Source organism: Oncorhynchus tshawytscha, linkage group LG05 (assembly GCF_018296145.1).
Source record: "Oncorhynchus tshawytscha isolate Ot180627B linkage group LG05, Otsh_v2.0, whole genome shotgun sequence".
Classification (NCBI taxonomy): domain Eukaryota; kingdom Metazoa; phylum Chordata; class Actinopteri; order Salmoniformes; family Salmonidae; genus Oncorhynchus; species Oncorhynchus tshawytscha.
The window spans coordinates 37,822,016-37,836,052 of NC_056433.1; the positions used below are offsets into that span (position 1 = coordinate 37,822,016).

General features: G+C 44.3%; 1 protein-coding gene across 1 annotated transcript in view; it reads left to right on the forward strand.

Moving 5' to 3' along the window:
* The window catches only part of LOC112232950 (fibronectin type III domain-containing protein 1-like), an 80,628-nt gene that overhangs the window by 17,638 nt on the left and 48,953 nt on the right, over window positions 1-14,037 (forward strand). Inside the window, exons 5-10 of the mRNA XM_042322700.1 lie at window positions 1,432-1,710; window positions 1,866-1,964; window positions 8,862-8,979; window positions 9,091-9,278; window positions 9,780-9,887; window positions 13,716-13,910. Coding sequence (XP_042178634.1) covers window positions 1,432-1,710; window positions 1,866-1,964; window positions 8,862-8,979; window positions 9,091-9,278; window positions 9,780-9,887; window positions 13,716-13,910 — 987 coding nt within the window. The remainder of the gene's footprint in view (window positions 1-1,431; window positions 1,711-1,865; window positions 1,965-8,861; window positions 8,980-9,090; window positions 9,279-9,779; window positions 9,888-13,715; window positions 13,911-14,037) is intronic.

Below are 14,037 nucleotides of genomic sequence, written 5' to 3' on the forward strand. Positions count from 1 at the left end.
ATCTCCTGAGCTGGACAGGAGGCGGAGCCAAAGCAAAGGCTGGTGTGACTGTTGGTTAGCTGGCGGATGCGCAAGAAACAGATGGGAACACAAAGCGCCCTACTGAAATGGCCACTATACCACTATACCAAATAAAACGTTTGAATGTAAAGAAGTGCTTTTTCAAAATGTAGTAGTTAGGATGAATGCAACTCAAAGAGCTAGAATTGACACAATTGTTTAATTTGGGAGGAACTTGTTCTAATTGAGTTGAAACATGATTACCTGAATACATCTGGTCAATTTCTAATGATTATTTCTCAATTAAGTAGTGTTTCAATAACACAATTTAATTAAGTAGATCTGTATTAATAATTTCATGTAAAAAATAATATGTTTTCATTAGCTGTAACTACTCACAAAAATGGAATTAATCAGATCCAAAAATCTTTTTTTGCGTGTAGTAAACTTGCGTCGTGCCAGACAGAGCTCCACTTAGCTGTGCAGCCAGGGCCAAGGAGGAAAAGAGAGTGGAAAGGTGAATAGGGAGGGCTAGGAGAGAAAGGAGAGAGAAAAAGAGAGCGAATGAGAGAGATCCTCCCCAGGTCAGCAAACCCTCTGACATACAGACTTTGTTGCGTCAGGACCTCTTGTCCTATCCTCCTTTAATCCCAACTCCTATTACCTCTCATTGTATTCCCTTCTCCTCTCTCTCTCTCGCACTGATCCAGCAGGGAATAATTCATGCAAGTCCACTGACTCACCCTGTCTGACCCTATCTTATGCCCACATCTACTCTGACATGTCAGGACTGTATCAGCCACTGCTGCATAGGAATACATTTACTCTGAGGGAAAGAAGACAAGAGAGCCTTCCATATGATAATGATTATGAGAGAGAGAGGGATGAGAGATGAGGAGAAGGCAGGGAAATGTTGTTTTAAAAAAAATGTTGTCCGTGCTATCACTCGGCAAGCCAGCAAAGCAAGGGAGGGGAGGTGAAGACGGATGGGGGGATTGTCGGCCTGTCTGTCTGAGATGGCTGTCCAGGCTGGAGACAGACATCATGTGATTACACCAGGAAGTAAGAAGCAGGACGTGGGAGCATTGGGAGACTGTGTGGTCCCTGGTCTCTGTCTGTGTCCACGTTGTGACATCTCCCATGATTACAGTGTCTCATACACTTGAACTTGTTTAGATTATTGGAGAGGAAAGTCTTTTGGCAAAGTAGGACATATGGGGAGTTTCCCTGAGTTCTCCATTTCATTTGAAACATTTCAAAACATAATTATGAGATATAAAACTCATTGAAGTGATAATATATTTTTTTAAGACTTGGTACTGGCCTGGCCCTCACAAAGTTATCTCAGCATGTCAACCTGAGATATTTGTGATCTTATCAGGGTCAGGTGAACCCTGCTGAACTTCAGCAGTATTTTTCTCTCTCTTCCAGCTCGTCCATCTCCTACTCCAGACATGTGGACCAGGCCTAACTCCCCTGTCGGGATCCCCGTGATAACAGGAAGAGGATCAGTGGTTGATGGGGGGGTGCGCCCATCAGGCCTGACCTCCTCCAGGGGGCAGCGGATCCAGAGACCCCCCCAATCATCCTCCGGCCCTCGTCAGCCAGATAGGGCCAGGGCAGGGACACCCCTGCTGGACCAGAGGTCCCAACACCACCACCACACCCAGCCACAGGCTGACCAGAGAAACAGACACAACCCCAAACTAGGTAAGAGCACCTGGATCTCTCTCACACCGGGTTTGCTCCTCATTTAGAATATTCTTGTGTGAACAGTATGTAGAGTGTGTGTAGTGTGTCCATCCATAGTGTGTCCTAGTGTGTAAACGCTGGCCTATGTGTCTGGTATGTCCCTCTATTCGTAGCGTCTGAGTCCATCTATGTGGTATCACTGCAGGCACAGAGAGCCACGGGGCGGAGCGTGCCAAGCAACAGAGCCACCCTGACCAAAAAAACTCCCCCAGGTACGCCTTATGACCACCTTATGACCACCTTATGAGCCTTTATAATATATTTACGAGCCTTTATAACATCAGCATAACTATGTCCAGCTGCGAGGAACTCTTCTTCAGACAACACTCAAGAGTTTTAAACCATTTCAACCACTCGACTGGCTGAGAATATACAGTAGCAATGTAAAAACAGACTACATATTTTTTGACAATTCTCAATATGATTGAGTGCCTTCGGAAAGTATTCAGACCCCTTGACTTTTTCAAAAGGTTGTTACGTTACAGCCTAATTATAAATGGATTAAATCAATTAAAATCCACAGCAATCTATACACAAAACCCCATAATGACATAGCAAAAAGAGGTTTGTAGAAATGTTAGAAAATGTATAAAAAATGGAAAACAGAAATACGTTATTTACATAATTATTCCCTTTGCTATGAGACTCAAAATTGCTTAGCTGCATCCTGTTTCCATTGATCATCCTTGAGATGTTTCTACAACTTGAGTCCACCTGAAGTCATTTCAATTGATTGGACATGATTTGGAAAGGCACACAGCTGTCTATATACAGTAAGGTCCCAAAGCAAAAACCAAGCCATGAGGTCGAATTAATTGTCCATAGAGCTCAGAGACAGCATTGTGTCGAAGCACAGATCTGGGGAAGGGTGCCAACACATTTCTGCAGCATTGAAGGTTCCCAAGAACACAGTAGCCTCCATCATTCTCAAATAGAAGAAGTTTGGAACCACCAAGACTCTTCCTAGAGCTGAACGCCCGGCCAAACTGAGCAATCGGGAGAGAAGGGCATTGGTCAGGGATGTGATCAGAACCCGATGGTCAATGTGACAGTGCTCTGGAGTCCCTCTGTGGAGATGGAAGAACCTTCCAGAAGAACAACCATCTCTGCAGCATTCCACCAATCAGGCCTTTATGGTAGAGTGGCAAGACTGAAGCCACTCCTCAGTAAAAGGCACATGACAGCTTGCTTGGAGTTTGCCAAAAGGCACCTAAAGACTCTCAGACCATGAGAAACAAGATTCTCTGGTCTGCTGACACCAAGACTGAACTCTTTGACCTGAATGCCAAGCATCACATCTGGAGGAAACCTGGCACCATCCCTACGGTGAAGCATGGTGATGGCAGAATCATCATGTGGGGGTGTTTGTCATCGGTAGAGACTGGGAGTTTAGTCAGGATTCAGGCAAAGATGAATGGAGCAAAGTACAGAGAGATCCTTGATGGACCTAAGACTGGGGTGAATGTTCACCTCCCAAAAAGACAACGACTCTAAGCACACAGCAAGGACAATGCAGGAGTGGCTTCAGGACAAGTCTCTGAATGTCCTTGAGTGGCCCAGCCAGAGCCCGGACTTGAATCCGATCTAACATTTCTAGAGAGACCTGAAAATAGCTGTGCAGCAACACTCACCTTCCATCCAGACAGAGCTTGAGAGGATCTGCAGAGAAGAATGGGAGAAACTCCCAAAATACAGGTGTACCAAGCTTGTAGCGTCATACCCAAGAAGACTTAAGGCTGTAATCACTGCCAAAGGTTACTTAACAAAGTAGTGAGTAAAGGGTTTGAATACTTATGTAAATGTATTATTTCAGTTTTTGATTTTTAATAATTTAGCAAACATTTCTAAAAACCTGTTTTTGCTTTGTCATCATGGGGTATTGTGTGTAGATTGATGAGGGGGGAAACCATTTAATACATTTTAGAATAAGACTGTAACCTAACAACATGTGAAAAATGTCAAAGGGTCTGAATACTTTCAGAAGGCACTGCATCATAGGAAAACATCATCCTAACACGTTTTGGTAAAAATTTAAAATGTCACACTAGCTGACTTTTTTTCAGTACATTGCAGTCAATGGAGAAAGATATGTGGCACAGGGTTGATAATTTTCTCAATATATTGCAGTCAATGTGAAAAGATGAGTGTCACAGGGTTGAGTTTTTCTCAATACATTACAGTCAATGGAACAATATGAGTGTCACGGGGTTGATGTTTTTCTCAAAACATTGCAGTCAATGTGAAAAGATGTGTAAAAAGGTTGACGTTTTTCTCGTTTATCTCATGTCTGTCGTCTCACTCTCTACCGCCTTTTAATCCCTCCTCATTTTCTTCTCTCTCCTTTCCCCTTTCACCTCCACCCTCTCTCACCCTCTCCCTCACTCTCCCCCTTCTCTCTCTCCCTCCTCCCCCCTCCATTATCTCTCTGCTTCTTTCCCTGCCTCCCCTTCCTCTCTCCCTCCTCTCCCTCCCTCTTCTTTCCCTCCTCTGTCTGTCTGTCTGTTGACTCTCTCTCCCCTTCCTCCTCTCGCTCCCGCTCCCTCCACTCTCTCCCACAGACAGGCAGACAGACAGACAGACAGACAGACATGCCACATTCGGGATCAACCCTAAACATAGCCTCAACCCTAAGCCTAACCCTAGCTTCATATCAACTCCCTGCTAACCCCAACCCTAGTCCATGCTTCATCTCCACATCTTGGCTCAGCCCTAACAATAGCCACATCCATAACATTAACTTCTTGTCCACATCCCGGCTCAACCCTAACTCCAAGAGCTGAGTCAAGATGTGGAGAGCTAGGGTTAGGGTTGTTACTAGGGTTAGCGTTGAGCCAGGTTGTGGACATGAAGCTAGGTTTACGGTTGAGTTTGTCTGCCTACCTGTCTGTTTATTTGTCTGTTTGTCTGTCTCTCTGTCTCACTGTCTCTCTGTCTGTCTGTGAGTGGATACAGTATATCAGTCAGTCTGTATGTCTTGTCTGTCTGTGAGTTTGTATGTCAGTCTGTCTGGTTTACCCCCACTGTATTCACATCCTACCATACCTTTGTCAATACATTATGCCTTGAATCTATTCTACGGTGCCCAGAAATCTGCTCCATTTACTCTCTATTCTGAACGTACTAGATGGCCAGGTCTTTTAGCCTTTAGCCGTACCCTTATCCTACTCCTCATCTGTTCCTTTGGTGATGTAGAGGTTAATCCATGCCCTGCAGTGCCTAGCTCCACTCCCATTCCACAGGCTCTCTCATTGATTGACTTCATTAAATGTTAAAGCCTTGGTTTCATGCATGTTAACATTAGAAGCCTCCTTCCTAAGTTTGTTTTATTCACTGCCCTAGCACACTCTACCTACCCGGATGTCCTAACTGTGTCTGAATCCTGGCTTAGGAAGACCACCAAAACCCCTGAAATTTCCATCCCTAACTATAACATTTTCCGACAAGATAGAACTGCCAAAGGGGGCGGAGTTGCAATCTACTGCAGGGATAGCCTGCAGAGATCTGTCTTACTATCCAGGTCTGTGCCCAAACAATTTGAGCTTCTACTTTTAAAAATCCACCTTTCCAGAAACAAGTCTCTTACCTTTGCCGCTTGCTATAGACCACCTTCTGCCCCCAGACGTGCCCTGGACACCATATGCAAATTGGTTGCCCCCCGTCTATCTTCAGAGCTTGTGCTGTTAGGTGACCTAAACTGAGACATGCTTAACACCCCGGCCATCCTACAATCTAAGCTTGATGCTCACAATCTCACACAAATTATCAATGAACCTACCAGGTACAACTCCAAATCCGTAAACATGGGCACCCTCAAAGAGATCATCCAAACCAACCTGTCCTCCACATACACCCCTGCTGTCTTCAACCAGGATCTCAGCGATCACTGCCTCATTGCCTGCGTCTTTAATGGGTCTGCGGTCAAGCGACCACCCCTCATCACTGTCAAAGGCTCCCGAAAACACTTCAGTGAGCAGGCCTTTCTAATCAACATGGCCCGGGTATCCTTGAATGATCCTTGAATGATATTGACCTCATTCAGTCAGTAGAGGATGTTTATTCTTTAAAAGTGCTTTCCTCACCATCTTAAATAAGCGTGCCCCATTCAAAAAATGTAGAACCAGGAACGGATATAGCCCTTGGTTCACTCCAGACCTGACTGCCCTTGAACAGCACAAAAACATCCTGTGGCGTATTGCATTAGCATCGAATAGCCCCCTCAATATGCAACTTTTCAGGGAAGTTAGGAACCAATATACACAGGCCGTTAGGAAATCAAAGGCTAGCTTTTTCAAACACGGAAGGAGACAGCCCTGAACCCCTCACTGCAACTTGCCCAAGCCTCCCCCATTTCTCCTTCACCCAAATCCAGATAACTAATGTTCTGAAAGAGCTGCAAAATCTTGACCCGTACAAATCAGCAGGGCTAGACAATCTGGACCCTCTCTTCCTAAAATTATCCACCGAAATTGTTGCAACCCCTATTACTAGCTTGTTCAACCTCTCTTTCATATCATCTGAGATCCCCAAAGATTGGAAAGCTGCCACAGTCATCCCCCTCTTCAAAGGAGGAGACACTCTAGATCCAAACGGCTACATACCTATATCTATCCTACCCTGCCTTTCTAAGGTCTTCGAAAGCCAAGTTAACAAACAGATCACCGACCATTTCGAATCACACCGTAACTTCTCCGCTATGCAATCTGGTTTCAGAGCTGGTCATGGGTGCACCTCAGCCACGCTCAAGGTCCTAAACGACATCATAACCACCATCGATAAGAGACAATATTGTGCAGCTGTATTCATCGACCTGGCTAAGGCTTTCGACTCAGTCAACCACCACATTCTTATCGGCAGACTCAACAGCCTTGGTTTCTCAAATGACTGCATCGCCTGGTTCACCAACTACTTCTCTGACAGAGTCAAATCGGAGGGCCTGTTGTCCGGACCTCTGGCAGTCTCTATGGGGGTGCCACAGGGTTCAATCCTCGGGCCAATTCTTTTCTCTGTATACATCAATGATGTCGCTCTTGCTGCTGGTGATTCTCTGATCCACCTCTATGCAGACAACACCATTATGTATACTTCTGGCCCTTCTTTGGACACTGTGTTAACTAACCTCCATACGAGCTTCAATGCCATACAACTCTCCTTCCATGGCCTCCAACTGCTCTTAAACGCAAGTAAAACTAAATGCATGTTATTCAATCGATCACTGCCCGCACCTGCTCGACCGTCCAGCATCACTACACTGGACGGCTTTGACTTAGAATACATGGACAACTACAAATACCTGGGTGTCTGGTTAGACTGTAAACTCGCCTTCCAGACTCACATTAAGCCTCTCCAATCCAAAATTACATTTAGAATCGGCTTCCTATATCGCAACAAAGCATCCTTCACTCATGTTGCCAAACATACCCTCGTAAAACTGACCATCCTACCGATCCTTGACTTTGGCGATGTCATTTACAAAATAGCCTCCAACACTCTACTCAGCAAATTGGATGCAGTCTATTACAGTGCCATCTGTTTTGTCACCAAAGCCCCATATACTATCCACCACTGCGACCTGTTTGCTCCCGTTGGCTGGCCCTCGCTTCATATCCGTCGCCAAACCCACTGGCTCCAGGTCATCTATATGTTGTTGCTAGGTAAAGCCCCGCCTAATCTCAGCTCACTGGTCACCATAGCAGCACTCACCCACAGCACGCGCTCCAGCAGGTATATCTCACTGGTCCCCCCCAAAGCCAATTCCTCCTTCGGTCGCCATTCCTTCCAGTTCTCTGCTGCCAATGCCTGGAATGAACTGCAAAAATCACTGAAGCTGGAGACTCATATCTCCCTCACTAGCTTTAAGCACCAGCTGTCAGAGCAGCTCACAGATCACAACACCTGTACATAGATCTTCTGTAAATAGCCCATCCAACTACCTCATCACCATATTGTTATTTATTTGATTTATTTTGCTCGTTTCTACCCCAGTACCGCTACTTGCACACTCATCTTCTGCACATCTATCACGCCAGTGTTTAATTTGCCATACTGTAATAATTTCGCCACTATGCTCTATTTATTGGCTACACCCCTTATCCTACCTCATTTGCACACACTGTATATACTATCTCTATTGTATTATTGAGTGTATGTTTGTTTATTACGTGTAACTCTGTGTTGTTGTTTGTGTCGCACTGCTTTGGTTTATCTTGGCCAGGTCGCAGTTGTAAATGAGAACTTGTTCTCAACTAGCCTACCTGGTTAAATAAAGGTGAAATAAAATGAATAAAAATAAAAGTCTGTCTGTCTGCCTGCCTTTCTCCCTCTCTGTCTGTCTGAGTGGATCTGTGTTTCTGTTTGTCTGTCTGAGGTGTTTCATCAATTTACCCATTGCAGCTCTATCACCAACCTTTTTGCCTTGAATGCAATGTATTGACTTGTGTGCCAATACCCTTGAACTATATCTATGCGTCAATATCCTGTCTGTGGAGTTGGGAAAATTGAGAGAGAGGTGGAGGTGGGGGAGAGGATGGAGTGAGAGGAGAGAGAGAAGAGGGAGAGGGAGAAAATATTAGAGGGAGGGGGAAAATAAGGCGGGAGATAGAATGTAGGGGGGAGAAGGGAGCGAGAACGAGAAAAACGGGAGGGAGACGGTGGAGGGAGGGGATAAAGAGGGAGAAAGGAGGGAAGAAAAGATAGAACAGAGAGAGACGAAGGTGTCATGTCTGTGATGCTGTCCTCCATTTGTCCATATTGTGATGCAAATCATGCCCAATTGAATGCAATGTATTTACTTAGGCATCAACCCTGTGACTCATCTTGTCCCATTGACTGCATTGACATAAGACTCAATTGGTTGACACTTATCTTTTCCCATTTACTGGTATGTATTAACATATGCATCAACCCTGTGACACTCATCTTGTCCCATTGACTGCAATGTATTGAGATAAATGTCAACCCTGCTGCCCTCATTCTTTCCCATTCCCTGAATTGTATTGAGAAGAACAACAGCTGCTGTAATATTTGACATTTTCTGTCTGATAATGGGCTGCAATTCTACTTAGACCTGCAGCTCTCTAGACCATGTTTATTGTTATTTGTTCCCCATGCAGAGCCTGAGGAGTATGAGGCCAAAGACATTGGTGTGAGGGTCATGTCCCCTCAGTCTGTCCTCATCAGCTGGGTGGACCCGGCTATCGAGATGGAGAAGGTCCTACCTGGTGGCTCCAGGTGAGAGTAGGCTTGTGCTTGCTCGCGCGTGCGTGTGTGTGTGTGTGTGTGTGTGTGTGTGTGTGTGTGTGTGTGTGTGAGAGAGACTGTAATGTCTCTTCCTTTCTCCAGACACTACACAGTGAAGTACAGGGAGAAGGGTGAGTCTGCTCGATGGGAGTACAAGGAGACCAACCAGAGGAGGCTGCTGATAGATACCCTGTCAGCTGACGGGATGTACGAGTTCTCCGTCCGAATCTCCCAGGGAGACAACCACGGCAAGTGGAGCGTGTCCGTGTTCCAGAGGACCCCAGAATCTGGTAGGTTGTCTTACTGCCTGTCTGAAAATATAAGATAAACCCAAGTCTTCCATGTAAATTCCCATTTTTTAAGAGAGTAAATGGCATCCTACAGTGTCATACAAATGAAAGATTTAGGGGTAAATCATAGTTCTAACCGGTTTTGGCATTCATTCATATTTCATTCAGATTATTCCCTTCAATGAAATCCTTCATAAAAACCTCTGCCATAATTCATAGCTGCTTCTGACTGAATAAGTAAAGGTTCAGGGAGATTTTCAGCCTGGCCGGCTCCGACTTGGAGCGCTAATCTAAATTTCCTTAGAGGATCTCTGGGTTTTATTCTCTGGAAATCTATAACAGGACGTGAATTTTTCCCCATTTGAACCCCATTGGCAGCAGGAAACACTACTGTTACTGTTACAGCGTCTTTCTTTCTGCTCTCCTTGCTCCTGTTTCCTCTCTCGGGACTCATTATTTCTCCTCCTTTTTTCCATCCCTTTTTCCCTCTGTGTTCTTAAGCTCCCTCTGGTCCTCCGGAGAACTTTGATGTGAAGCCACTGAGAGGGAAGGGAACCGCTGTCACGGCGACCTGGGACCCACCTGAGGAACCCAACGGGAGGATACGAGGTCCGAACACGAGAACATTCAGGGGATTACTTCACTGTATCTCTCTTATTAATCAATCGCATAATATATAGTATATATGTAAAAGACAAAATAAACATTGTCCCTTTTTTTTTCTTGGCCCAGCAAATCAAGCATGCTAATCTCGGAGTTGAATTAGATGACACGACTTTGGGGATATTATTGTATGCAGATGATTAGTGTCCTCCTTGCAGAGAGTGAGTTTGAGTTGCAATGTATGTTGAACACTTGTCAATCTCTGGTGTAACAAATGGAGATGAATGATTAACCAAGATAAAATCCCAGATAATGCACTTTTAAAAAAAAGGGTAGGGTAAGAAGTATTCATGGCTTCTCTTTTGGAACAATGCCCATAAACTACACAAGCTCACATAAATACCTTGGTTTCCTTTTTGATAAATGTATTTATTTTTATTTGATTTATTTAACCTTTATTTAACCAGGTAGGCTAGTTGAGAACAAGTTCTCATTTGCAACTGTGACCTGGCCAAGATAAAGCATAGCAATTTGACACATACAACAACGCAGAGTTACACATGGAATAAACAAAACATACAGTCAATAATACAGTAGAACAAAAGAAAAAAAAAAGATAGACTGCATCCAGTTTGTTGAGTAGTGTGTTGGAGGCTATTTTATAGCTGACATCTCTAAAGTCGAGGATCGGTAAGATGATCAGTTTTACGAGGGCATGTTTGGCAACATGAGTGAAGGATGCTTTGTTGCGATATAGGAAGCCGATTCTAAATGTAATTTTGGATTGGAGATGCTTAATGTGAGTCTGGAAGGAGAGTTTACAGTCTAACCAGACACCCAGGTATTTGTAGTTGTCCATGTATTCTAAGTCAAAGCCGTCCAGTGTAGTGATGCTGGACGGTCGAGCAGGTGCGGGCAGTGATCGATTGAATAACATGCATTTAGTTTTACTTGCGTTTAAGAGCAGTTGGAGGCCATGGAAGGAGAGTTGTATGGCATTGGAGGTGTCTGCGTAAAGGTGGATCAGAGAATCACCAGCAGCAAGAGCAACATCATTGGTGTACAGTATACAGAGAAGAGAGTCGGCCCGAAGCGTTGAACCCTGTGGCACACCCATAGAGACTACCAGAGGTCCGGACAACAGGCCCTCCGATTTGACACACTGAACTCTATCAGAGAAGTAGTTGGTGAACCAGGCGAGGCAATCATTGGAGAAACCAAGGCTATCGAGTCTGTCAATAAGAATGTGGTGATTGACAGAGTCGAAAGCCTTGGCCAGGTCGATGAATACGGCTGCACAGTAATGTCTCTTATCGATGGCAGTTATGATGTCGTTTAGGACCTTGAGCGTGGCTGAGGTGCACCCATGACCAGCTCTGAAACCAGATTGCATAGCGGAGAAGGTACGGTGGGATTCGAAATGGTCGGTATTCTGTTTGTTAACTTGGCTTTCGAAGGCCTTAGAAAGACAGGGTAGGATAGATATATGTCTGTAGGGTCTAGAGTGTCACCCCCTTTGAAGAGGGGGATGACCGCGGCAGCTTTCCAATCTTTGGGAATCTCAGACAATACGAAAGAGAGGTTGAAAAGGCTAGTAATAGGGGTTGCAACAATTTCGGCAGATAATTTTAAAAAGAGAGGGTCCAGATTGTCTAGCCCGGCTGATTTGTAGGGGTCCAGATTTTGCAGCTCTTTCAGAATATCAGCTATCTGGATTTGGGTGAAGGAGAAATGGTGGGGGCATTGGTGGGTTGCTGTTGAGGGTGTCGGGCAGTTGACCGGGGTAGGGGTAGCCATGTGGAAAGCATGGCCAGCCGTAGAGAAATGCTTATTGAAATTCTCAATTATGGTGGATTTATCGGTGGTAACAGTGCTTCCTAGCCCCCAGAGCAGTGGGCAGCTGGGAGGAGGTGCTCTTCTTCTCCATTGACTTTACAGTGTCCCAGAACTTTTTTGAGTTAGTACTACAGAATGCAAATTTCTGTTTGAAAAAGATAGCCTTAGCTTTCCTAACTGCCTGTGTATATTTGTTCCTAACTTCCCTGAAAAGTTGCATATCACGGGGGCTATTCGATGCTAATGCAGAACGCCACAGATTGTTTTTGTGCTGGTCAAGGGCAGACAGGTCTGGAGTGAACCAAGGACTATATATATTCCTAGTTCTAATTTTTTTTGAATGTATGACCTTTGAAGAGGGTATAAATTCTGTATCAGATTATGCAGGGAGAGCATTGGGGTCTGTTGTAAGTAAACTGAAAATTTGTAAAGACCATGACTATGGTATCTATTCACAGCTCTATAATTCATGTGTGTGTCCTATACTGAACTATGCTGCTGGAATCTGGGGTTTTATAAAATCAAAAACTATTCATAATAGAGCCATACAATATTTTTTGGGAGTGCATAAGTTTTCCCCAAGCCTTGCTATTCAAGGTGACATGGGGTGGAACCCAGTGAAATATGACAGAGTGGTGAAATGATTAGGTTATTGAATATGCCAGAGGACAGAATAACAAACTGAGAACTGGGATAGTGCCTCTGGCAATTGAAGTAGGTAGGTTCAATGCCATAGATGAAGAAGAATGACTATGTACAGTCTGTGATTTAGGAGAGGTAGAGAATGAACTGCACTTTTTATTTTATAATACTTTATATGATCATTTGAGAGCTATACTGTTTGATACAATTTTTCTGGATTAGAGATGAAGAAAAACTTGAATGGCTATTTTAGCAAAGATGGTTGCAAATTTTATCTCGAAAGCTTGGGAGATGCAACAAGACAAGTTAAAAGGTTTTTGTTTTGTTTTGTTTCCTCAATTGTCTGACATTGCCGTATGAACGTATGTCTCTACTGTATATACACTGAGTATACAAAACATTAAGAACACCTGCAGCTTCATTAAATAGTACCCGTAAAACACCAGTCTCATCATCAACAGTGAAGAGGTGACTCTGGGTTGCAAAGAAAAAGCCATATCTCAGACTGGCCAATAAAAATAAAAGATTAAGATGGGCAAAATAACACAGACACTGGACAGAGGAACTCTGCCTAGAAGGCTAGCATCCCGGAGTCGCCTCTTCACTGTTGACGTTGAGACTGGTGTTTTGCGAGTACTATTTAATGAAGCTGCCAGTTGAGGACTTGTGAGGTGTCTGTTTCTCAAACTAGACCCTCTAATGTACTTGTCCTCTTGCTCAGTTGTGCACCGGGGCCTCCCATTCCTCTCTCTATTCTGGTTAAAGCCAGGTTGCGCTGTTCTTTGAAGGGAGTAGTACACAGCGTTATACGAGATCTTCAGTTTCTTGGCAATTTCTTGCATGGAATAGCCTTCATTTCTCAGAACAAGAATAGACTGACGAGTTTCAGAAGAAAGTCTTTGTTTCTGGCCATTTTGAGCCTGTAATTGAACCCACAAATGCTGATGCTCCAGATACTCAACTAGTATAAAGAAGGTCAGTTTTATTGCTTCTTTAATCAGAACAACTGTTTTCAGCTGCGTTAACAAAATTGCAAAAGGGTTTTCTAATGATCAATTAGCCTTTTAAAATGATAAACTTGGATTAGCTAACACAACGTGCCATTGGAACACAGGAGTGATGGTTGCTGATAATGGGCCTCTGTACACATATGTAGATATTCCATTAAAAATCTGCCGTTTCCAGCTACAATTGTCATTTACAACATTAACAATGTCTACACTGTATTTCTGATCAATTGCTTTTCTTTCAAAAACAAGGACGGTGTTTGAACGGTAGTGTACTTTGTGTCCCTCATTTACTCAAGTGTTTTCAGTTGGTGCTAATATGTAATGATCCTGGTCCTCCTCCCCTCAGAGTACATAATGTCCTATGCTCCTGCCATGAAACCTTTTGGGATGAAGTCAGTGACATACCGCGGCAGCACCACCTCAGCCATCATAGACGGCTTCTTGCCTGGGGACCTCTACATCTTCAAGATCAGAGCCACCAACAGGAGGGGCCAGGGTCCCCAGACCAAAGCCTTTAGCGTAGCCATGCCTGGAGGCACCGGTAAGCATATCTACTGTGTGTGTGTGTGTGTGTGTGTGTGTGTGTGTGTGTGTGTGTGTGTGTGTGTGTGTGTGTGTGTGTGTGTGTGTGTGTGTGCGTGCATGTGTGTGCGTGCATGTGTGTGCCT